The sequence below is a fragment of the Anarhichas minor genome, unplaced genomic scaffold (assembly GCF_050575085.1).
Source record: "Anarhichas minor isolate MPS153535 unplaced genomic scaffold, ASM5057508v1 ptg000033l, whole genome shotgun sequence".
NCBI classification, from domain to species: Eukaryota; Metazoa; Chordata; class Actinopteri; order Perciformes; family Anarhichadidae; genus Anarhichas; species Anarhichas minor.
Genome location: NW_027466479.1, coordinates 1,849,460 through 1,876,404, shown reverse-complemented (window position 1 = coordinate 1,876,404; position 26,945 = coordinate 1,849,460). Strand labels below are relative to the sequence as shown.

Here is a 26,945-nt window from a genome sequence, read left to right as displayed (position 1 = left end):
CTTGACTCTATCACACCCTATCTCGCACACTATCCATGGTCTAAGTAACGGCGGTGCGTCGTTACAGGTATATTCAGCATTCAGCAGTAAAAAGGTAACTGCAGTAAATGAACCTGTAAAGGCTGAACTGAAGCTCTACCCTTCCCAAGTTAGTATAGCTTATTTAGTCAAAGTCTATTAATATTGAATGTATCGCTGTCCAAATTGCACCAACTTCGTCAATGCACGTCCTTGGGTCCCAAACAATACACCCACCAAGTGTGAAGTAGATCAGATAGACGGTTCTTGAGATATGCAAAGGAAACACACGCATGCATACGTACAGAGCTCAAAGAGGGGGGAGTATCTGGTGTGTCACAAAAAAGCATTGACAAGAATCTATTTGTATAAGTTAAGACTTGTACTTCTTTTTTTATCGCTGTAATCATCTTCTGACCCATCAGATTTAGCGAGGGACCGCTTGAACGCCCTGAAAACTTTTTTTCGAAATTTTGTATTTCACTGTAACATTCATAAGCAACAATCAATGTTGAAAGGTTATTTTGTTCAGAGTTTGATTCCATGAAGCTAATTTGAACTGTGTGGTTTGATTAGAGGGGACTGACCAACAGCCCGCCAACATATTTGGTTTGATTGTTAAATCATGATTGATGCATGGAAGTAACCTGCATCCTTAAAACAAGTGAGGGGAGCACAGAGGAAACAACAAAAATACAAATCTGTTCCATTAGAAATAACCACAACAGTTATAACTTTGGCAGAATATTGTGAGTTTGTGCAGGTAACCATTACTTATCTGTTCTCGAGGCCTTTCAGTTGTGTGGAGGCCAAATCCCTTCTGCTAAAGCTAAGGTCCCACTAACCGACTTCAGCCCAGTTTTTGCCCTCGCAGTTTTTGGAGCGGCCAGACAAAACGCCAGATCTAAGGCAAATCAGAGTTGGTTCTGTGCTGCTCCAGTGCTATGTGATAACTGTTCATAGACGCTGCCCCGCGGACACAATCCAAATAACTAGCAGGCTAAATATCCGGATCGGCGGCAAGCTACTGCCAATGAAAGCACAAGACATGGGTTGAGGGGAAAGCTGGGGAAGCAAGTCGTCTGTAACAATAGGAACTGTACTGTATGTGTTGTACTTGCAACAAGGACCAAGGTTGTTGTTGCACCTAGAGGAAACAGGCAATGAATTGTAAAGACATGTGGAAACCATGTGACAACGTCCGGTTCTGCCGAGTGAAGCCAATGCGGCGTTTTAAAACTTGCATTCTCTCTACTGACCAGCAGTGGGCGACTCCTCCTGTTGTACGTCTCTACATTAGTTGCTGAATAGACCAGATGGCGACGGCCATATTCCAAGATGGCAACGGTGAAATCACCGAACTCGAGGCATCATAATGGCAGTCCATAAACCAATGGGTGACGTCACCATGACTACGTCCACTTCTTACAGTCTATGGTGGAAACATCAACAACCATCACTACTTTTCTCTTTCCTCTTTGTATTCTTGCTTCAAATAAGCTCACAAACAACTTGGAGCACTTGTTTCTGCCGACATGGTGTAAGGTCCTGTAGTGTGTCCCCCTGTGACCGCTCAGTGATGTGTGAAAACTACAATGGCTTCAAGACTCCTGATCACAAGACAGCAAGTTGTGGAGTGTGAACAGTACAGAGATCTGATCTCTTTGAAGTCACATACTGTGTGGGCAGTGGAAGGGAACTAAAAGGACTTGTTAACAGAAATATGAATGTTACCTTGTGTGTGAGAGAAGCTATCAGGGCCACAGATCACAGGGAGAATGACTTGGTGTGGAATTGTCTGTTTGCATGTTATTACGGTAGGAGTTTGCTTTTTATTTGCTCTGGCTTACATCAGCCTCTGTGTCTGCTGTTAGTTTTACTGCCCTCTGCAGGGCACCACACACACACACACACACACACACACATGTACCCTTTGCCCTTTTTGCAGTGGTACAGCAGATGCACATCCTCTGCAGGGTATTTGCAGTTGGATGACAGATTAAATACTTTCAATCACCTGCATTAATATTTGGTGACACACTGCCTATGCTCTTACTGGCATGGATTAATAAACCAATCAACACAAGAAGCATTCCCGTTAACTTCACTCACAATACAATAAAACACTTTTCCCTCTCTTAGATAGTCTCGTTTAAAGTTCTTCACAGAGCCATGACAATTAATCACACAATGCAACATAACGCACCCTGCATGATGTTTCTTGGGCCTCTAAATGGGGTAAATAACCCCAGCACTCACCATGGAGGGAGACATTTCGTCAAACAAATATGATCAAAACAAAACTAATGACGTGTAAATTGTTTATGATGTATTCTGAAAGGAGCGAGCCCGGCGCGCTGTCTGGGAGTAATCATAGCCACGAGAAAGACATAATCAGGAGTAAATGAATATGAACATAGCTGGAGCGCACTTTGACACTCGCCGCTGTGTGTTGGAGTGGTCTTAAGGTGTGTGATGCAAATGTGTGCTCTCCTGGCAGCGGCGAAACATGTGGAGAGAAAATGACTGACACAGATATGGAAAGTGTTCCTCCATTTCATAAAAGAGCAATCACAATGCTGAGTGAAGTGTTATTTGTAAGAGAGGGGAGCTCTATTGAATTTCCTCAACTGGCTGCTATTGAACAGTGATTCAGTAAATGAACTCAGAGGGCATCATTACACTACATTTCAATTAGCCAACAAAGGCAGCTACAAATGTGTACATTATAGTTACAGGCATGCGTGAAACAACTACCATATATCAAATGCATAATAATGTGTTTATTAAAGGAGCAATATGACATTCAGAGCATTATTATGGGAACAAACAGCTTTGTGCTATGTAAAGATATTGTGGAGTAGTATTAACTTGAGAATGAAGGTGCTCTCCCTCTGTGCGTGTTGTAATCCGAGCTTCTCTGTTCTTCGTTCTGGTAGCCGGGCCGGCTGCGCGTGCATGCGAGTGCATGTGAGTCCTTCCATTTGAAACTGTTGCCCCTCCCCGTTTCTTGTCCTCCCTCCCTTCGTGTTCATGTCCCGCTGGCCAACTGATTGCTGCCGCTCTGCAATGCACACTTCCTGGGTCAGGCATGTGCGGGGGAGCAGTGCTCAAACAGCAGATATGGGTGGTTACCTCTGATAATGCCACCATGGGTCGGGGGGGCTTCTTCGCGTAAGCCAGGTCGCCCCGATGAGTGTGAGCTATCCCCCATTAACACTGTTAGCTCTGTCAGCACTGTTGTCGTTTTTAACGCTGTTAGCACCGTAAGTGAGGCAATCATGGCCCAGACTCTGAATTTCATTTATAGCTCCTTTAAACAATATTACATATTATATAATAATATACATATAACAATAATAAAAGGTCAATTATTGCCTGACTTCTTAATAAAAAAAATGCTTTGCTGCCCCAAGTACTCTGGGACATGTGTTGCTACCACCAGTGAATAGGGTGTCACCAAATCAACCAGGACTGAAATCTCAAGGATTGCCACATGAAAAGTATCCACTACTTTTCATCTAAAACCACTTTCACTAACTAGATCAATATACAGTTGAATGTTGCGTGGCAGATGGCTCTGTCCACATGAATGCTGTTTAACCAAGTTCCTTAACATACTGTACTGTAAATGCTGAGAAGAAGATAAGCAGGGACAAAGATACTGTAGAGCACGATAATCCAAATTCGCATATTAGGTCAGCTATTTCCTTCTTTGGGAACTTTTCAAGGCCCAATACATCAGCCACACTTAACTCTTCCACTGCCCAACCTGCCCAAACATCAACCATGATTTAACTTTAGCCCCATCCAACCTGCACAAACATCATCTCTGCTATATTTGTATAAAAGAATGCATCAATAATCACTCATGACTGCAGTTTAATTATAAGACTAAACACAAGTCATATAATCTTTATGAACCCATAGTGAAAGCATACATATACAACACAAACATCTTGTCACCAAAAGGTACATTGCAGACCGATAGCCATCGTTCTCACACACTATGCACAGACACACACAGATGAAAGCGAGCCCTTTGCAATAAAGTGCCAAAAAGTCTAAATGGCCACAATGAAAGGGAGCCAAGAGGGAGTTTTTTGAATGTCCAAAAAATGAAAAATCTCGTATAACACTTCTACTTTTAAAACATCTTCCTCCTGGTTAGAGCGGGAAAGTTTAGGGCTCCAACAATGTCCAGTGACATCAATGTCAAGTGGCTGAGTCTTTCTTGTGTTATTGTAGAGCAGCGCTCTTTTATCCCTGTACATTTTATTTCCCCCTAAACCTTGAAAGCCCCTTTTACGCCGTCGATCCCGGGGCTTGAGTGCTGGTAAGCCTGTGCATTAAATCAGTGGTGGACTTGGTCACTAGTGGTAGTGGTCAAGGCCATAGCCAGGAGTTTAGAAATATTCTAGTTCAGGAGTCCACAATAACCAAGTGCACCCTGACCCCGAGAAAGGTTTGACAAGTAACCAAAAATAGTCAGTACATTTTCCAAAATTTCTCCACATTTTTTATATCATTTTAAACATTGAGATATATTTGTGTAAATTCCAAACCTTCCCCAGAATGCCAGGAATATGATTCTGATTGAGAAATCTATTTTGGGCCTAGAACAAGCATTTTAACTCGAAAGAATTATCAAATTTACCAATTGTAATTTGGGTGCAATTGTAGGATGTAGAATGTAGAAACGGAGGTCGCCTGGGCCCCTTGCAAACAATTTAACATTAGGTTTCAGCAACAAAACCACAGAGTTGCATTGCTTGGCTTAAAGTAAGTATGTAAACTACGTTGAATGTGTTAACATATCCTAAAGACACTTCACATTAACAGCGCTTTGGGACATGATTGAAAAACCTGTGTTGACCCATCTACACTCTTTATACTACGTCACGAGCTCTGTTTGGAAGCCTTTCTTCTGTCCCATAGTGAAGCACAATCCAGCACACGATATGCTTTCATTGTCTTCTTGTCATTGCCTGCCTATCTTTACAAGCTAAAGAATCGCACTGTGTTGCTAAGCAGTTCTCAGAAAAAAACATTTACTCCGACCCAACATCTTTCTATTGAATTATATTTGTAGGATGAACCTGTTTCCTTTTTCAGCACTGTATAATAGAACATCCTCCTTATTTCACAGGAAATATATCATGTGCAGCGTTGCCAGGAGTTAATTTACCATAGCACAGATATCCCGCACTGCTCTACCTGTTTTGATATCAATGTAAATGGATGTGTTTGAGGGCTGGAGGAAACATGATTTCTCCATACAATCTCTGGGTGTAACAGATGGATTTTCCCCTCCAGGAGCTGAATGAAGAAAAAAAACATTCAATATGTAATTACTTTCCATAGACATCGTCACGGTGTTGTCAGGAATTCAATATGCACCCATGACACTGGCGCTGTAACGCAAAGGAAATAAATGTTTGTTTGGCTTTGTGGAGGAGGGGCATGGGCCACCTCGGCTGTTCATCATGAGAAGCAGCTCCAACCCCCCTCTGATCCTGGGAGATGTCTCACCATGCCAAAGAGTTCCTGTCAGATTAACACCACACACACACATACCCCACCAGCTACTTCTATGTAGTCTTTGTAATGGTTGTGTGAGACTCCGCCGCAATATTTGACTCTTATTAACTGCAAGGGGTGCAATTTATTTTCCTCTCAGGCGATGGAGGTGGTTGGGAGTGAGGCTAACTCTGGTCAGAGCTGATAAGCTGCTGCTCACACACATGGCCTGCTGGAGGGAGCAGATTTACCAGGAAGACAATGTCCACGAGGTCGACGCACACATGCGCAAAAACACACGCACAGAGACATACACACTCATTTGTATATTTATACTTGTGAGGACATTAGCTGCATTTCTACCACAACCCCTAACCTTTCCTTTAAAGAGAATAGGAGAACTTGGAGGAACATGAGTGAGTGAAGGAAACAGAAGTGATCTTAACTATATATTATTATCAAACTGGGATGAATTACAGATGAAGCCCAGTTATTTGGATTTTCTCCTTTTTTTATTGTATTATTATTATTATTATTTTACATCCGTACAACTTTGAAATAGCAGTTTGGAACCGATGCGATACAAAAAATGAGGAAAATGATTGAAAGAAATAAAGATGTAGATAAGCATATGGGCATATAGGTCATACATTTGGCCAAACAGAACTTTCTTTTGAGAAAATTTAGTTTTGATTCTATTAGTTGGGGAAATTGTAGGTCATGCCCCTTAAGGCCTTTACAAACCAGGGGCATGATGAATAAACAACACTATTCATAACGGCCAGTTGCAGCACTTTTTCAATAAAAAGAAACTGTTTGGAAACGGGCAAGCACTTTCAAAAAATACTTGGCAGGGGATTGGATGAACCATCTGTTGATCAAATTCCTAACGAAGTGAGTTGGGAAAAGAGCGAAAGAGAAGAGCTGTGGACAAAATGACCAGAATGCATCTCTCTCCAACCAGACTGTACGGACCCAGTAGGTGAAATGCTGCCCCCTATATCTTTGGAGCAGTTGGCCAGATCCTACATATTGCATCTTTAAGGTAGAAAGAGGAAAGATGCAGAAGCTCACATATATAATGTAGAAAAAATAACACTCAAATATTTAATACATTTAATTAGCCTTAAAATAATAATACATTGAGTGGAAGAGGTAGATATTAATTTACATTTGTGATAAATCATTTTCATTCAGCGGTAGTTGGGACCGGTCATGTGATGCAGAGAAGACGTATAGCTTGAGTATACTTCAGTGTGAGCTGTCTACTGGTAATTTCACACTACTACTCTGTAGTCTACTGGTGTGTAGTGTGCAGTACTTTTACTGACTAATGGCTACTGTGGCCCCCAAGCGGCCAAAAGTTCAAAAGGTACGGAGTCTCGCCTTACAGACTCAAAGTAGGTGCTAGCCTTGATCTGTCAAAAAAAAGATTTAAGACTATATTGTCTTTATCTTCATACTTTATTTTGTCATTTGGATTGTCTATACTGTACTATTATTATGTTGGTTATTCTGTCCACACATCTATTGCATGTCTGTTAGTCCAGAAAGCAGAAAGCAGAACCTCCTCAGTTGTTCTTCCTGAGGTTTCTTCCATTTTTCCCTGTTAAAGGTTTCTTTGGGGAGTTAGTATTCATCTGAATCGAGGGTCTATAGACAGAGGTTGTTGTATGCTGTACAGATTGTAAAGCCCCTTCAGACAAATTTGTGATTTGTGATATTGGTGTGACGACTCGCATGAACTCTAGTTAATTTCACTTCCTGTTTTATTTTTGTATTCACTTACCCATGCTTCCTAGCTTGCGTTACTTCCTGCCTTTGTTTAGTTTCCCGCCTGTTTTATTCCCGACCTGTGTTTCATCAGACCTCCCATATTTATACCCCAGCTGTTCACTATCCATGAGCCAGATTGGCTCAGTTGTTTCACTGGACTAGCTCTCCAGTGTTTTGATTATCCCCCGTGATTCACCTCAGCCTGTTTTCTTTGGATCTTTTGATTGTAGCCTGTTTCTTTGTTTGACTTTTGATAATGCCTTTTTTTGTATGCAGCGTGACAATTTCGCTTACAATTTCGCTTACAATTCGCTTTCAATTCCTGTTTTGCCTTTTGTGAACCTAAGTTCAGTAAACTTTTTGGATTTTTGCACTTCACTCCATTCTCATGTGATCCTTGCATTTCAGTTGCTTGATCATCACAATTGCACTGTACAAATAAAATGTACTTGACATCTGACATGGGACAGCAGATGGAAATTAACTTAAATCTAAATCTGAAAAAGGCTACTCTTGCAAATATAAAAAAAGGCATTAGAGTGAGCCTATTTGCTAACCAGTGGCTAATGTGGCCACAAGTTGCAATTACGGTAATGAAGTGTAACAATAGCACAAGTTGAGTGGAGTCAATATTGTCAGCCAAATGACTCAGTTACACAAATAGCATTAGCAAACTTTTGATAGATATTTCAAGCATTAGTAAGTTTGAGATACTGGTTACATCACAACAAGTAAAGCTTTAAAACCTCTGAATTGTGTTTTGTTTCTTATGAATTCATCTTTTCATTTTTTAAGAGGAAGAATGTGTTAATCATGTTTCTTTCAAAAGTGACATAGTCTCACTTTAAATGTGTGTGTGCGACATGAACATGCATACACACACTCCTACATGTGGTTAAAACATGGTACCAAACCACAATAAAGAATATAAAGTGCTCTCTGAAGGGCATAGAATGAGTTGCGTGAGGAAAGCCTACTGATGGCCCAGGTGCACCAGTATCCCTTTCAGACTGTGAGTGTGTGGAATCTTTAATAACACTCTTTAATTTCACATATGTGATTCATATCGGAGATTGGTGGTTGTGATTAAGGATAGTCGCACTTACGTGGCTTAACTTTGTGCTATGTATTCACATGTTGTTTGAATTGTTTTTCAAGATAAAATTGACCCATTTCATAGAAGTCATACAGGATTAATACAGATTTGGTAAAGGATGAGTCCGGGTCATCCAGGTTCTATATGCATACCAACAGTAGGTGGTTATTATCCCCCCTGTTTGCAATATGACCAAAATGCATCCCCCTTGTTAACCTGCATCCCCCTCTCCATGCCCCAGTAGCAGAGAGAGTGCACAGTGGTTGTTAAATTGAATATCTTAGTCTAATCCGCCTGACGTTGATCCTTTATCTGACTGAGGTTTGTGCAAGTTAGAAGCCTCCACCAAATCACCTTTTGCCCATACCTAACCAAACCTTAACGGTGCTAAAGACTCACATGATGTAACATGCACTTAAAGGTCACGTGAGGCCATTCTCTGCTCAGCTGGACGTTACTCCACTATATCTTTACATAGCAAACAGCTGCTATATTAATGCCCTGATTTTCGAATTTATCCCCTTTGATAAACACAAAGTTGTAAAATATTGGTGTCCCTAAAAGTACAAGGAACTTGCGTCACCTCCTGAGCAGTGCCCAAATGAAATTCCAGGAATTCTATCAATAGTTGAGACAAAAGAAAAACCAGTCAATAACAGATACATGTTGTGTTTTTACGTTACTGCAGTGGAAAAGTTCTATCGGCTGGTGGAGTGTGTACTGGTGGAGAGTATATGCGGTCAGGAGATTAGTGGGTGTGACATTGAAAAATACCTTCTGATAGGATGGACAAAGCCTTCTAGAGATGAGATGCAAAGTGATGTATTTGTTGTTGCTTTTCACAGTTTGAGACAGCTGTCAAGACCTCATTTAATTCCATTTGCTTGCACACTAACATACAACATGTGCATGCATATCGCTCCCATGACATGATAAATGGACTGTACTTGTTTTTCTCTTTTCTGGTCTTCCGACCACTCAAAGCGCTTTAACACTACATGTCATCATTTACCGTTTCACACCCATTCATACACTGATGGCAGGAGCTACCATGCAAGGAGCCACTTGCCCATCAGGACTATCTAGTCATTCATACCCATTCATACACCGTAGGAACAGCCTACGGGAGCAATTTGGGGTTAAGTGTCTTGCCCAAGGACACATCGACCTGGACTAGCGGAGTCGGGGATTGGACTAGCGGACCCGGGGATTATCATGAGCATGGAGGTAATTAACAATTCCGATGAGGTAGTGAGTGATGATGATGACCTTACATGGCATATGAGCTCCATCACCAGAGCTCAACCCTCCCAAAGTCATAATTATTCAGTTCTGCTGCTTGTTTGTTTACTTGAGGAGGCCCGGAAAGAGCGGCGTTATGATAAGGGAGAAAAACTACAGCTCGCAGTGCACAGTCAGGAGCAGAGACACGTCTATAAAGTGAAAGAAGCACTGCACTGTCGGAATATGACAGCCAATCCATCAGGGAAATGGAGGCTGTGTCTAAAACGCCAAGGAGAGAGTGCCTGGAAGTTTTATAAATAGTTACGCCTTTTAAAGGAAATTGGAAGTTGTCAGACACATGCCATCTGCATTTGTTTGAGAATATCTCCAATAGAGGCACTCTTTAAACATGACTGAAGCATCATAACATATAAAGTGGCAGAGCTGAAAGCCAATATGGGAACGATTGGATCTCCCGCTGCACTGAGAGCGGCCTATTCATGGCTCAGTAACACAACGTCAAGGGCTAATGAATAGACTTTCCATGACATCTATTAACCTTGCTTATACTTATGCTGTGCATGTGTTTTTGTGACTGAGTGTGTGTGTGTGTTACTGTGTTTTGTGAACATCTAACTTTATGAGGACAGCTGGCGAAAGTCCTCGGCTCAGATTTTTCTTCTTAGAAGGGGGCCAGTTACCCTCGTGGCCGAACACGAGGTCTATAGGTCTTTCACATAGTTCGTAGAGTCTAATGAGCCTTTTCAAGAGCTCCCTGGGACTGGGGATGATACATGGTAAATGGTAAATGGACTTTCTAGTCTTACGACCACTCAAAGCGCTTTAACACTACATGTCATTCAGACATTCACACCCGTATGCTGATGGCAGGGGCTACCGTGCAAGGTGCCACCTCTATCTAACCACTCATACCCATTCATAGCAATTTGGGGTTGAGTGTCTTGTCCAAATCCACCGACATGGACTAGCAAAGCAGGGGATCAAACCGCAGATCCTCTAATTGAAGGACGACACTGCTCTACCACTGAGCCACAGTCGATAAGCAGATGAAACTTAAACATGACATCTGGAAAGACTCCAGACACCAGCAACTGACATTTGTGATACAAGCACAAAAAGCTTCCACATCTTGATTGAGTTTTATGTTAATAAAAGTGTGTTTCCTAATGCCTAAGTGGCCAGCTAATTGTATTCCATGTGCCAAACGTAGCACTTACGATAACACTGAGGCATAAATATCTGCTTATGGACACCCCATTCAGCAGTGGCAGGTTGATCTGTGTGTCTCCACTTTCTCAAAAGGTAAAAAAAAACCTCAGCCACATTTGCGATCTCCTCAAAAGTAACCTCTCTCTCCCTAAGAGGGCTCAGAGTGGGGTCCTCTTTCTGCTCCGTGATGTCTCAACACTGACAACTGATCCACACCATTTGGCAAAAATCGTGTCTGTGAAGTTAACTGGGGGACGGTCCTCCAATCTAGACACTTCTACAGTCGGTGCTTCTGCTTCCACATCATCCTCAGCATTAGTAGTGGGATCTAAGGGCATTAGTCTGAGAACAGGTGACTACACAGACTGGGAAGGCTTCTGGATATTCCTCCTCCAAGACCTTGGTCTCTACAACCTCACTTTCTGTTCACAGGTGGATGCCAACTGCCATATGCTTATCACTGTGGCGTTTGTCCGTACCCCCTGTCTTTGTAACCTGCCCACTGGGTTTTTTTCACGAGTCTTTATGACTCAGGTCTAAAGCAGCATAAGCTTCTAGGGTCTTCCCTGTTAGGAAACCCTGTATGAGGCTCACCCACTCCTCTTGACGCCAGTATCGCTACACAGCAATCTTCTCTACATTTCAAAGAATAACTCAAACTTCTCAGGATCAAACATTGGCAACGTTGAATTCAGCCAAGAAAAACCCAAGCACCAGGGGTCTGATTCCTTGGGACTGGCTCGACTGCCTGCTGGATCAGGAAAAATGTCTAATGCTACCTTAACACGGCTTCACCAGCCCGCTGTGACTCCCGCTGAATTTCAAATTGCTACAGCTAACCGCTAACTGAAGGTCTGTTTACCGGAGCCGCTGCCCACTCTCCTTCCATCACAGTGGTCTCCTGGTGGTGGAAAGGATAAAACAAAAATAGTCTTTTTCTTGTTTCTGCCACTATGGATTTAATCCAATAACAAACTATCAAAACATACAATGACTCACTATCACCCCTGGAGGTATAAGTGGTAATACAAGACAGGACAGGCCGGGGCTAGCTTGTTAGCATGCTCAGCTCAGTAGATACCTCTGCAACACAATACATAGATGTCTTTGACAAAAACACTGTAGCCTCTTCACATTCTGTTGATAATGTTTGCTAATTTTTTGAATGTTTCAAACTAAAATATTGGCCAGATTTAACATATTGCACCCTTTAACATCATACTTAGTACTATGAACAGTATGTTAGTGTGATATTTTGAACACAGCCCTAGTCTTGTTTTAATCTAGGCAGAAGATCCCCAAAAAAGAGTCCCAACTAACTTTAAGTACATTTTCGAGTCAATGATACTACAATCACTTGAAGTAATGCTCATTGTCCTATCCATTGGAATCCTCTTCCACAAGGACTCCTGACGGCCCCTGATGGAGCCATAGCAACCATGATCAACCACTGTATTAAATAGAAACAAATAAAAACATTTATTTTTATCTTCATCAAATTGCATGAACAGATTTATTTTACTGAAAGCTAGAAAATGACACTTCTTTAAATATAATTTGTTCAGCACGCCTCAGAAGTAATTGCTTACAAGTCAACATTTTTATTCCAACACATCAGCAGGCACTGTCAGCCGGTATAGTAATACGATTCACTTTCTCCAGATCTAGAATGGAATGTAAAGGCAGTCTCGTGAAAGATAAATGAAGAATATTGTGTCACATGATTTACACCATATGAATATAGATATTCCAATTTAAATGCAAACTCTTGAAGTGGAGGGAGGCTGTACGTGTAGATCAATACAGACATTTTGGTACATTTTACCTAAGAATTCATAAATAACATCCAATGCAATTACTCCTCTTCAAATGAGGTTTTAAACCTTACTTGTCATTGGTTCGTCCTTATAGTAATGTTTTTATTTCCTAAACCATGTGTTATTCTTGCTCTGGATGTAATTGCTTCTGTCCTCTGGCTCATCAAGCTGACTGATATCTGTGGTAGGGCACTTTCTCAGCTCTCTGCACTCAGCCTGCACAGCCTTTCCTACCGCTCCTTTAAAGTTGCAACCATCTAGTTTTATCGTCTGCCGCATTTCATTCTACCGCTCGGCATAATGGGCTGAGGGTAATTTTCAATGTTTACAGTATGTTTGTGCACCTCATTTGTCTCGTTTAAATGACTCAAGCCTCTCTGTGCTTTCAAATCACAATATACAAAGTAAATCGTGATCATTCAGGATATGATTTTTCAATTCATACCCCTAAATACCTCGTTGAAACATTATCATATAGGCACATCTTCAACTCCTGCACAACTCCACCAGTCTGTTATTTCTAAAGCAGTACAGCTTCATGGACACTGTTTAATTTTAGTTTTGATATTTTATTACCACCAATGAAACTATCATCCATTTGACAGGATTTCAGTTCCTCAAAAATAGTATTGTTTGGCTTGTCCGTCCAAGTACAAAGCCACTTGGGCTGAAGAGAGCATGCACTGCTTTTCTCCCAAAAATGGCATTTATATGCAAACAAACTTGATGCAAATACATATTTGCTGTCTGTGTTGTGTTCACTGGACAAAAATGTTTTCAGACTAGTTAGGGTTTTGAGAGTACAGCACATAAAATATAGAAAGGTGTACAAAGAGCAAGATTCTGACACTGCAGTTTGGGGTTCACATACTGTGTTCCACCTGTGGTGAGGTTCAGGCGTCCAACACATTTCGGGAGGTTTGGGGGAAATTATTGGTAGGTTAAAGTTAGGAAAATGTTTTGGTTTTGATCAATATTGAAAACAGATTTGTCCAATTACTAAAATCACAATAAGAGCTTAAAGACGTCTTTGTACTGTTTTTTTTACCGTGCATATTCAAGTGTCCAGACCACATTGACTTATAACTCACAGGCTGTGCAGTGAAAGCAGCACACTATGATCCTCCACCAGTATCTACACAGGATGCATTCAGGCGCAGTTTTGACTGTAGGTTACGTGAGTTTTGGCAGCACTCTGAGTCTAAGGCACAACTACTGTAGTTACACGCGTAAAACAGAAGAAAATTGACTTGAAGCCTAAAAAGACGCTCTCCTCAGGGCAGTTTGGTGGCGTTTGGTCTGGCAGGTCTGGCTGGTTGGTCGGCCGTGGGCGGTGGTCGTCTCAAAGACCGCTGCACTTAATCCTCACGTTTACTTTTCAGATGTTGATGAATGTATTCTGTCATATGTCATTAGTGCTCCAGTAGTAAACATAAAAAAATCAAATCAAGACTAGAAGCTGCAGTGAAATTCATAGGAGCTATCGGCCACAGCATCTACATGCTGCTGTTATTGACACAGAGCCTGAAAAAATATTTATAAAGAGAAAAAACTGAAGTGCTGCTTAACATGTAATTATCGATATTCATATTCTAATTCAGTTCAATGCTTGGCCAAGTGGAGGTCAGAAATATATCTTGTGGAATTCAATGTGTCATCTGACCTAATATTTAGAAGTGTACTTTACTTTACGGCTCTATAGCCATTTGTACTACTCAGGAATTGTATGAACTGGGATCTACTTGGTAAAACGCTGTAATTCAGTGAGTGGAATTCTGGTAAAGTTACACCTGGCCTCACTGACATTATCACATTGACCAATGTGATATCAGACACATCACTTGTCACATTCCCTCCAAATGTTGATCAAATCAGTGCAGGAGAGAAAATGATGAAAATGATGATAGTGATGATGACAATGATGGCCACTGTGATATCCCCAAAGTGTTTTGATACAAGCTGATAAAAAACGACCTCTTTCCAGCACAATGCAGAGCCATTTGTCATCAAGCAAGGACAGTTGTAATCATCCCTTTTGCTTTCCTACACCATCAGTCTTCCCCTTTCCATGTATCAGGATCAATTTAAGCTCATTTATTTTAATCGTCTCTTATTTGCTAAACTGGCAAAGTCAGTGAAGGACAATAGAAACAAAGCTCATTTTTGAAAATGAGCCAAAGTAGAGTTTTTTTATGCAAAAGCATCCTTTGAAAGGAACTTTTCAGTTTCTTCATGAATCCCAAAGAAAGTCTGAATACAGTAAGAGCATGAGTTTTCAAAAGAAAAAAAAATGTTTTCAAGAAGAAAAAATTGCAAATTAAAAATGAAATAGAAAATTAAATAAGGAAAATTAAATAGGGTAATTTTCAGCACTCAGGCGAATCCAATCAGAACCAATTCAGGCAATTTTAGTACAAAGCTGTTCCAAACATTTAAACAGAATGAAAGGGTCTGTTGTGTTCTAATAAATGTTATACAACTGCAACAATAACAATACAAAATACACAATATTTTCATATTTATATATTTTGTAACAGATGTTACAATATAAAATATAAATAAATGTACATAAATTAATATAAATAAATATACACCCCCATCCTCAAAACACCAAGTGAGGGACTATCTTTTGGAAGAATGCAGTTCAATCCTTCCAGGAGACTTTTACACACTTTGGTAAACTATGACAAGGAGAACTAAAACCTTTCTGGAGGCTCCAGGTGGAATAACACCTTACTGAGGCACTTACAGTGTAACTTCACACCCAGGTCTGAGCCTAACTCTATCCACTGCATATTTGCACAAAAAAAAGAAACAAAAAAGAAAAGAGAGGCTGTGAGTGAAGCAGGAGGCATTGATATCATTTTTTCTAATATGAATTTCATAATATAGATTAGTCCTAAACGGTCAACTGCAGGTTCAGGGCTGATTTACAGTAGATAATACAACAGTAGGAAATGGCAATATTAACACTAGAATTGTGTTTCATCAAAGTATGATGAAAAGTAATCCGTTTCATTTTGAAAAGTCGCTTTTTGAAAACCAACATGACTCAGTTCAGCTCAAAAAACACATTTTTGTGTGCAGTACCTCTTTAATCGAGTTTCCCTTTAATTTACCACTGGTTGTGTTTTACTGTCCACCATACCGTTACCAAACATAAAAGAGATGTTCTTATAATTTATACAGTTTTTTGGGGGCCAAAAAATGTCTTGGTTCTTTTTGTCATTATTTTTAATTGGTTTCTTTGGAATGCTTTATAATTTGTCTTAATTTGAGATGATGCGTAGAATGCTGCAATAATGTGAGGTGGTATTGGTCTCAGCAGCTGGCAACACTGTTCTGGATTCAGGTCCCAGTCTTCCAGAGTAATGACGGCTGTCTTTGTACATGCTTATGCTGTACATACGTGCTTCCAAAAATAGAAATAATTACATGTACCAATGCAGCATTTAATTTATCAAATGATGTAAACTCAGTTATTAAATAATGTGATTATTATTTGTTTATTCATTTCTCTGTAATGTAACCATCCTCCTCATCTGTCCCATATGTGTCCCCATGGCAACATCCTCCAGTCGTGGCTACGTCACAGCTGCTGTGTGTTCCATTGTCCGCACAACATGCTGCTAACAGGAGACCTGCCTTGTTCCTTGTAGAAATAAATACGAACTACAAAGTGAGTGCTGCTTTCCACCTTGTCCTTTCCCTCGAACATTCAGCACGGGTTTTGTTCAGTTTGATTTGCCAGCGCTCCGATTTAACAACGTTATTTGTTGCCTTCAACTCCCAATTATCAGCTAGTCGGCTAAGCTAGCCCAGCTGTGCTTTGTGACTAGCACTTGGTGTTGCTAATAATGCTAATGCTAATATTGTGCAGTTTGGCACTTTTCTCGGTCTTTTATTGTTAGGCTAACCGGAATATTCAATGCTTTTTGCATACTTGTATCTGTGTGAAGCCGACGGGAGTGGTTTGCATAACAATGCCGTAATTTGACGCGAATGACCACAGCTAGCCTAGCCGCATTTAGCTACGTTGCTTGGCAGACGAGGATGTGGGGCGGTGATACAACTTGCGATAAATGTGTCAGTGAGGTTGTTTGGCGGAATTACTGTGCACGCACTAACCTGTTGGGCGAAAGAGAATCTGTATGATTCACTATCGGCTCTAATAGCTCGACTTTGCCGCAGCAGTCTGCAGCTTTTTTGGTAGCGGTGCTTTTTGTTTGCTAACACTTTGCTAACGGCTAACGCCGTGTGCACGTGAGGTTCATGAATCTCATATTTGTCAGAATTTCAGCATCAGAGTTGTCTATAATTAAAGCTGTTGGGCTAATTCCGATTCAACTTGCGTGTCGCGTTTCTGTGTTCACTGCTGTATTTAGTCACCGGGGTCCGTTTACAGTTTAGCAAAATGTAAACAAACATCCGTCGTTGGGCCTTTTCCTCCAAGAGGGAACACAACCAGAACCCCTCACATGAAACCAGGGCTGATGCAAAGAGAGCTCCTCTGGGCAGTTCAGCTGACCGGATTCCTGAACGGGCAGAACAGCTGCACGTGTTGCTATAAAGACAACCATATAGGTGGCGTTTTATTCAGCAACTCCAACATGGAGCTAAGTATAGTGCTGCTCAAGTTGCTATTTAGTTTTTCAAAGACCTTTTGGAGTTTACTGTAATGGTAAACCTAAAGACGAAGACAATTAGAGTGCCACTCTTTTTTTTTTTTTGCTGTCATACATGGATTCTTAATAGTTGGTGTGCCGCTGCTGTTCCACTGACATATTAGAAACAATCGAGTATTTCACTCATGCTCCATACTGCTTCTTACTGACATGCCACCACTGGTTAGGATACAGCCCGCTGTGGGCCACTCATAGATGGCACGTCACTCGTGTTCAACTGGCAGATACTGCTCTCAGCGACGTGTACTGATGATGTGTCTCTTGTTTTAGCGTGTGCAGCTTTGACAAGTGTTGTGCTGCTGCTCGTGTTCTCTCCTACACGTTTCCCATGCTGGTAGGGATTGTTGATGGAGCATCTTTGCTAAAACCGTACTATATGAAACACGTCGCACGGACAAGTAGCTCACCTGTGCAAGAGTGAGACTGTTTTGAGACTGTAAAAATATTTAAATATCACTAATCTAACTAAGATTACAACTCTTTTTTTATTTTGGGGTGCACATGTTGCTGTCCCTATTTTTTGTATGTTAAAAAACCAAAAGCCAAGAAGGCAAAAAAGAAGTAACCTGTCTGTCATCGCTCTGTGTTACAAAGTACAATGGGGATTATAATTAAAGCACAATACAGCCTGATGGGACATATCTCTAGAGTTGTGGGGTGCCATCAGTGGGTGGAATCCAACGTGCGTTTCAAAAATGAATCTAAGTATAAATGACAAAGTTTTGAAATGATTTACATGTAAATGGATCATCACAAAACATGCTGGCCAACCTCAGCCCCAATGCTTTTAGTTATATTTGGACCGATCAGATTTTGATAAGGCTCTGCATACATATATTTATAGAGGACAGAACTGATATTCCTTTGATTAATCTCACTTTGACAGTTTTTTATATTATCATTCATTTGGTGCTGTATGTCCTCATAGTGTGTGGGCGTAATCATCTTTAGGCAACTCTTTAATAACAGGTTTAATGTGGTTGCGATTGCTCCAATTACCTGCTTGCTCAAACTTGGTTTCCTTGTGTTTCCTCCTCTGCCGCTGTCCTTCTTTTTAGTGGACCGCAGTTTAAAGCGCCGGCAGGTGAAGCCCCTCGCTGCCTCCCTCTTAGATGTCTTGGATTATGACAGCTCGGACGACAGTGACTTTGAAGTGGGAGATGCTTCAGGTAAGCACAGTCTTTTTTCATAATTAAAGAGCTAAATAAGAATAATGAAAAAGGTAGGATTTGTTACAAGCCTACTGAAGCTTCCATGATTATATATATATATATACACAAATAGCTAATCAGCCAATCACATGGCAGCAACTCAATGCATTTAGGCATCTAGACGTGGTGAAGACGACTTGCTGAAGTTCAAAGCGAGCATCAGAATGTGGAAGAAAGGGAATTTAAGTGACTTTGAACGTGGCATGGTTGTTGGTGGCAGACGGGCTGGTCTGAGTATTTCAAAAACTGCAGAGAATGGTCCAAAAGAGAAGATATCCAGTGAGCGGCAGTTGTGTGGACCAAAATGCCTTGTTGATGTCAGAGGTCAGAGGCGAATGGGCAGAGTGGTTGGAGATGATAGAAAGGCAACAGTAACTCAAATAACCACTCGTTACTACCAAGGTCTGCAGAACACATCTCTGAACGCACAACACGTGGAACCTTGAAGCAGCCGGGCTACAGCAGCAGAAGACTACACCGGGTGCCACTCCTGTCAGCTAACAACAGGAAACTGAGGCTACAATTCACACAGGCTCACCAACATGTGACAACAGAAGATTGTAAAAACGTTGCCTGGTCTGATGAGTCTCCATTTCAGCTGCGACATTCAGATGGTAGGGTCAGAATTTGGCGTAAACAACATGAAAGCATGGATCCATCCTGCCTTGTATCAACGGTTCAGGCTGGTGGTGTACTGGTGGGGGGGGATATTTTCTTGGCACACTTTGGGCCCCTTAGTACCAATTGAGCATGGTTTAAACGCCACGGCCTACCTGAGTATTGTTGCTGAGCATGTCCATCGCTTTATGACCACAGTGGACCCATCTTCTGATGGCTACCTCCAGCAGGATAATGCACCATGTCACAAAGCTCAAATCATCTCAAACTGCTCTCTTGAACATGACGATGAGCTCACTGTACTCCAATGGCCTCCACAGTCACCACATCTCAATCCAACAGAGCACCTTTGGGATGTGGTGGAACGGGAGATTGGCTTCATGGATGTGCAGCCGACAAATCTGCAGCAACTGCGTGATGCTATCATGTCAATGTGGAGCAAAATCTGTGAGGAATGTTTCCAGCACCTTGTTGAATCTCTGCTACGAAGAATTAAGGCAGTTCTGAAGGGAAAAGGGGTCCAACCCGGTACTAGCAAAGTGTACCTAATGAAGTGTGTGTGTGTGTGTGTGTGTGTGTGTGTGTGTGTGTGTGTGTGTGTGTGTGTGTGTGTGTGTGTGTGTGTGTGTGTGTGTGTGTGTGTGTGTGTGTGTGTGTGTGTGTGTGTGTGTGTGTGTGTGTGTGTGTGTGTATACGGGTCAATGACATGCATATTTTTGTGTCCGAGTCCACTATTTCCTTTTAAAATAATTGTATCAATTCGTGACATATATCATTTCATTCTATAAAACCTATCTAGTTTTGATACATTTTCAGTACAATCAAATAATATATATATTATTTTATGTTTTGGCATCTCAAACCCTGAAAATGTCAGGCGGTGCACCTGTCCTAGCAGATGAACAGACTAAGAAAACTATTAAAAAAGGTATTTAAATGATAATAAATTCAAAATAAAATACTATAGCATGCTTTTATTGTTGAAACGATTCAAATAAACCAAATTCTTACAAATACCAATAGTTTTAAGCTGTTGCGATAATTTAAAAACTTTTGTCCAGCAATTTGAATGTTCTCAAATGTCAGGGTGGCACAGCTGTAAAGATGGGACTTTTATTATGAAATTAAAGTGGAAAACAGTAAACAGGTTATTGCATCATCAAGAGGACCTCAACGGACCTTTATAGCAGAGTGAAAACGTTTTTATATCTCCTTTGAATATTGATAAAAACAGCTACTTTCAACTTCTAGGTAGAGTGGTTCACTTTCCATGTCAGGGCGGTACAACCAATGTAAAACTAGAAAAATGTTATTTTATCATAAATGTCTTTATTCTATTTAAAATGTATATGTATGAAGTTGTTAGCAAGAACAAAAGCTAATGCTAGTGTCCTAGTAGATGCCTGTTTAATTTGAAATCAGTTGCAAATGTCAGGTGGCGCAACCAGTAAGGCAGGTGGTGCAACTGCAGAGAATGTCACTCTATGATATTATATTTAAAGCTCTAACATTATATTTAAAAAAATTCTTAAGTTTAACAGTGTTAAGTTAACTATATTATACACTTTCAAACTATTTTTCATGATATTAATGAATATTGTTTAACTATTAAGGATGCCACTGTCAAGTAAAGCAAAATCAGCACGACGCAGGGAGCAGACAACAAGTCATGTATGGAGTGTGTGCAAAACGCTGCTACAATGAGGTAGAAGCTGCAACACCCCAGGCGGAAACGACGGTGATTTTGCCTATTCCAGTGTGCTAAACATGATTACTATGAAATATTTACTTCTTTTATTTAAAAAGAGTCTGTTAACTAAAAGCATGTTGTTGTATTTGAAAAAAAAATGCAAATTTTCTGCATATTTCCTGTGATTACTAATATTGTCAGGTGGCACAACTGATAAATGTCATGGTGGTGTGACCAGGTAAAATATTAATTTAAAGCAATGAATAATAGGTTAAAGTGAATTTGTTTTTGCTTAATATGATGTGAAGAACTATTGTATTGAATGTATTCATTTGTATATTTGTAATATTATGTTTCTCTGTTTAAATGTAAAATCAAAAGTTAAATATACTAAATATCTGGCCAAGAGAACACAATTATGATAAATTATTGTATATATATAAAACGCAACCACAAAATACGATGTGTTAGACACAGTAGACACTCTAAGGGATACTTGTCAAAAATTTCAGTTTGAATAAATATTAGGAAAATATATATTTTTTTCTAAATATGTGGTTGCGCCACCTGACATTTTTTAGCCTGTGAAGTTAAAAAAAATACTGTTAAAAACTATTTAAAATACTATGAAAAGTTGGTTCACAACTTAGACTTGTTTCACCACATTTTTCCAGACACAAAAATATGCATTACATCCATTTTGAAGATAATTTTTAAAATTACCTTTATAGAAGCCTTATTTGTCAATGACCCATACACGCATACACAAATACAATTTAATGACACGTATTATATCGTGAGCCGTCATCTTGGGAATCCTCATCCCAGGATCTGGAACCACTACTGCAGGGCTGCAACTAACAAATACCTTTTATCATCTATTAGTCATCTTCTTATTTTTACAAATAAAATATCCGTAAATAGTGACAAATGCCCATCACGATTTCCCAAAGTCTGAAGTGACATCTTCAAATGTCTTGTGATGTCCGACCATCAGTCCAAAACCTAAAGATAATCATTTAGCTATAACATGAGAGCAGGAATGGACGCTAGTTCTCACTAATGAGGAGCTGGAACCAGAGAATGTTCCGAGAGCAAAGGGAAGAGAGGAGGAAAATGTGTTGATGCTGATGAAAACCCAACATCTTTTGATTTTGCTGCTTCAAAATGAAAGCCTCCCTTGTCATTGTTCACTCTTTTGATTCTGATGTCATTGTTTTGTGTTCTGACAGGATCGGACGGCACGGGCAACAACAGTGAAGAGGAAGGGTCCAAAGCAAGCGCTGCGGGTTCAGGAAGCGACTCGGACAACGACGCTGGTTCTGCAGACGATGCCATAGATGAAGAGGAGGCCAAAGACCTTGCTGCTGAGGAGAACCTAACAAAAGACGAAGAGAAGACCAAACAGCAGGCATCGTCGGACAGCTCCACCAAAGACACCCCCGCCGTCACCCGACCCAAAGGCCGACGCAAGAGCAAGAAGACGTCAGAGCCCGAGCCCGCTGCAGGGGCTGGCACTGGCACTGAATCTACCTCCACGTCCGGGTCTGGCAGCGCCAACACAGAGGAGTCTCAGACCGAGCCCAAGAAATGGAATTTCCGCAGGAACCGCCCCCTGCTGGACTTCACCACGATGGAGGAACTGAACGAGATGGACGACTACGACAGCGAGGACGACAACGACTGGAGGCCCACGGCAGGGAAGAAGAAAGGCAAAGCAGCTGCTCAGAAAGGAGGCACTGAGGAGGAGGACGGGGGCAGTGCTAGTGAGGACGACGACGATAACGACGAAGACGAGGACGACGGCGAGGACGACGACAATGAAGACGACGAGAAGGAGGACGGTGATGACAACAACAACAACAACAACACCACCAACAACACCAACAACAGTAGCAGTGACAGTGACAAAGATATGAAGAAGCCCAAGAAGAAGACTAAGAGCACCAACGCTTTTGATGAAGAGCTGACCAACGACAGCATGTCCCAGGGAAAGGGCAATGAGGTGACAAATTATTATGAATTTTATTGTCAATTTTCAAATGATATCTTATACTATTGCACTGTGTTTATTGTACTCACCTAGCCACACTCCTTGTATGTGTAACACACTTGGCAATAAGATAAACAGTTTCTGAATTACGTAACAAATTACATACAGTAATCAAATCATATTATTTTAAAGAATTCGAATTAACGTCACAAGTAAATCGGCTATTCTATCAAGATATCAGCCAGAGAGCCGGCTGAGACAACGCAGCCCACCAGATTACTAGCTAGTCTCTGGAAGAGCTGCAGCAATTAGTCAATTATCCATTAGTGGAAAAAGTAATCGTCTATTACTATTTAGGTAATTGATTACTCGTATCATGTCGGGAGGTTTTTGGGATTCCACACCATAGATGGAAACATTTGAGGAAAAGCTGAGGCTCTTTTTTGACTTTGTAAAACTGCCTTATTCTACTATCCGTAGAATCAGATTCTAGGATTGTCTTATTATTGGCCGAAATGTATTGGAAAAGTATTATAATTATTATTATTAAGTGTATTGAAAGACGTAATCATTTTCATGCATGTTTTTGGCTTCAATCCATATTTTTTGGTGTTGAGCTTTTCAAAAATAAAAATGTTAAGAGAGAAAGTGGATTTAATTTAATGGTACCAACCAATTCAATTTAATCTGATGAATCACTTTACTCAAATTGAGGATTTTGTTGGAAGATTCTGACGTTGATTTTGAGGGTTATGTCAACAGCTTTATTTAAAAAACTTCCATGGAGGCTTTGAATGCAGAAACAGACTTTCGGTACATCCCTAAGAATTTAGTTGGAAAGTGTTTGTAGTTGCTAAATTATATTTGCTGCATGTTGTAGTCGTTAGGTAAGATAGTGTGATTTAAGTCATAATTGTGTTATTTACACAAGGTTGTGGACAAGTTCTTGTGAACCCGACTTTGTGCTCGGAGTCAAAAGGCTGAGTGAGGGAGCTGCTACACTACTGAGCTACGGAGCATTGACGCAAATGCAGTCCTCCACCTTATGCTGGCTATGTGACCACTGCAGGAGTTCGGTATTTGGCCTGCACATTGGCTACTCTCTTTGTATGGTACTCCATAATACCAAACAACAATATGAGTCACTAAGTCACCATATAATCCAATGAGAGCTTTAGATGGTATCAGCGTGATTCCAGGAGAAGTTCTGCATCTGTTGTAATCGACTTAGCACAGTGTCCATGAGCATTGTATGAGGGATTTACTAACAGTTGCTGGATCTATGGTCAGATCAGAGGAGGAGGGGATGTGGATAAGTGGCTTTACTGTGTCTCTGTTTCCTGATCCCCCAGGATGCCTTGCTGGACCGGTCCCAAACCTGGAGCACGCAACACATCCTCATCTGCTGCGTCTGTCTGGGAGACAACAGCGAGGATGCAGATGAGATCATCCAGTGTGACAACTGTGGGGTGACTGTGCACGAAGGTAGGCTGCTGACTTTCGACCAATATAGTGTCGAGGTATCTGTCCCGATCAATGACTCTGTGGGTCATCTCTTTTGAATTGGTGCTGTCCCAGACATCCATAGTGAAAGCTGACCATGCGAGGTGGATCAATGTGACACCATTCATTTTCAATTACTTCATTTATTACTTATTTCCCCTTGTTGTACTAATCGAAAAGCACAAGTCAAAGCAAGGCGGACTGAGAAGAGCTGCTGCTTTTAATTTGGACAGAAAATGTTTATAGTACATATTCCCTATTATAGCTCCATGACTTTAGATCCAGCTCATAAATGCCCTATTTCACAGTGAAGCATGTAAAACACTAGTGAGAGTGAGCCTTGCCATAGAAAACAACATGGACATGTTAGTGTTTGTTGCCCGTTACACTGCACCTTGCATCACAATCATCCATATTGTCCAGGACAAACGTACGCACTTCTATTGACTCCCCATTCATTGATTTTCCCGCTGACATAGTTTAAATAATAAAAGCTAATATGATTTTATCAAAAAGCTCATGTCATACAAAGTGGCAGGTGCTTTACAAATGTAATGATAAAGGAACACGGTAATAGTGAGCACTGAATACAGACTTTCATTGGGTTAAATATCGGCCCATGTTCACATGTCTGTAATCTTATCTCACATAAAACACACAACATCACACTAACTCACAGCTTGCACTACACTGACACAGTCCGCCATCACTGTGATCGGCTGAGCTGTATCAGGGTTGAGCCGTGAAGCAGCGAACACCTTTGAGGTGCGAGCACGACTTGTTGGATTATCTCAGACAGTCTAACTCACGCACACACACACACACACACGGGCGCTGGTGGGAGGGAACCAGCCTAATCACCAATTCTCCATAGGCAGACAGGAGATATTAGGAGCAGGTCTTAACTTTATCTTGTTCGTTCGGTTGCTTGATATTTTCTTCCTCTGAGACACGTTTAATCTCCCTGAAAAAGACACAGAAGGGAGACTAAGTGGTTTGCAGCAGAGGCTTGAGAGCGAGGAGGCCGTGGCAGCACTCCTATCTCCCTATCCAAGGACATGAATGGTCTGGGGCAGTAAAATATGGAACTTTATTCTGGCAATCCGTTTTCTGAGTTCATGTGTACGCGTGCCCGCAGTGGATAGATCTATTGTGCTATTGGAGGTTTAACTCAGTAGCTCAGCTGTTTTTTGGCAAGACATATGATCTTATCCTTGAGATTTATAGCACAGAATCTAGCAACTTGGCGATTTGCCGATTACTCTGGACATTTTATGAGAGAAGATGTTCGTCCATGACGCTCAGTATCTGTAGAGCTCTTTCTTTTATCTCTAACGTTGGATGGCTGTGTGTCAAGCTTTCACAAAGTTTCCCCTCTCGATCTGTTCCGTGCAAAACCGTCAAAAACAGACTATATTAGGTGCATATATTTAGCGTTACGTTATCAGGTTCCCTATTAGCATTGGGTTTAAATCGGAAATATTGCCAAATAGGCACTTTTTCTTTTCGCTTTGACACCAAACTTTCCGCCATGATCTTGTCGGTCAACTGTCCTTCCCCTCGTGATGTGATGAGTGAAGTCTGTCTCCTGCTACTCTGTGCTGTACGGAGCAGATACTTTCACTACTAATTGTAGCACGCTTAGTATTAAATATCAACTTTTTGATGAATGTGCGAGCTGATACGCGAAAATGAACTAAATTGGTAATTTCTATAAATAAATGTAAAGTGATGGTGGGCAAAGTAATTTAACCAGTGTATGCCATAACACTGGTAACACCGAATACCGTGGTAAGCCTACTACTGGTGGAGTCACCCAAGGAAAAGTTTCTGATGGGGGTAAGAGTACTTGAGAAAGAATAGCTTACAAGTGGTGGAAAAGAGAGAACAAGACAAAGTATATTTAAGGAGGGTTCTGTTTAGTCACCATCACTATAAACTGTGTAGTACTGATAATGCTCCCTTAGGGTAACTAATGACTTACTCATGAACGTCAGTGGTGGTATGGGCTCTGTTTTACTAAAAGTATGTGAAAATAAGGCTGCACAATTAATACAAATTGTATCAAAACCACAATATGGCCTAGGAGGCGCAAAATATGGCCAACACATATTATTCTTTGTTTGGTTCAGATCCCTGCACCAATCATGTTTTTTCAATGAAAATGAGAATATGACGTAAAAATGTTCATTCTCTCCAATATCGCAAATCATATCTTTCAAAATCGCGTAGTCCTAGAAAATGGACAAGTCTGTGTTTTTAATGGAAATCATCTTTATTGATGGTTAAAATGTAGTTCGGATTACTTCAAGGGTAACTTTTGGGCCCTATTTTATTTTTGCTGTGTATGCCTCCACTGGGCAATCGTAATGTATTCACTGCAATTGGATAGTCTGTAGAGTAAATAAGTTATGGATCTGGAATTGTTGAAATAACCCTGACCTACATGTAAGTATCAGCTTTATTTTGTAGCTGGATAAGTGAACATCGTGATGCTGGAGATGAAGGTGTGCTCATAACAGGTTAGCTCATTTCTAGAGGTCACAACGTACTTTGTTGAAGGT

At 40.8% G+C, this 26,945-nt stretch overlaps 1 protein-coding gene across 7 annotated transcripts in view; it reads left to right on the top strand.

The window, feature by feature from the left end:
* Positions 1–16,264: 16,264 nt before the first annotated feature.
* Positions 16,265–26,945, top strand: part of phf14 (PHD finger protein 14) — a 110,807-nt gene continuing 100,126 nt past the window's right edge. Inside the window, exons 1-4 of one of the 7 annotated variants that reach the window (XM_076105594.1) lie at positions 16,265–16,360; positions 18,425–18,535; positions 22,118–22,890; positions 24,222–24,363. In XM_076105594.1, coding sequence (XP_075961709.1) covers position 16,360; positions 18,425–18,535; positions 22,118–22,890; positions 24,222–24,363 — 1,027 coding nt within the window. In that variant the 5' untranslated portion in view covers positions 16,265–16,359. Of the gene's footprint in view, positions 16,361–16,710; positions 16,768–17,764; positions 17,784–18,424; positions 18,536–19,211; positions 19,724–22,117; positions 22,891–24,221; positions 24,364–26,945 lie in introns of those variants that run through there. The other 6 variants (XM_076105593.1, XM_076105592.1, XM_076105596.1 and 3 more) reach the window with 6 other exon arrangements.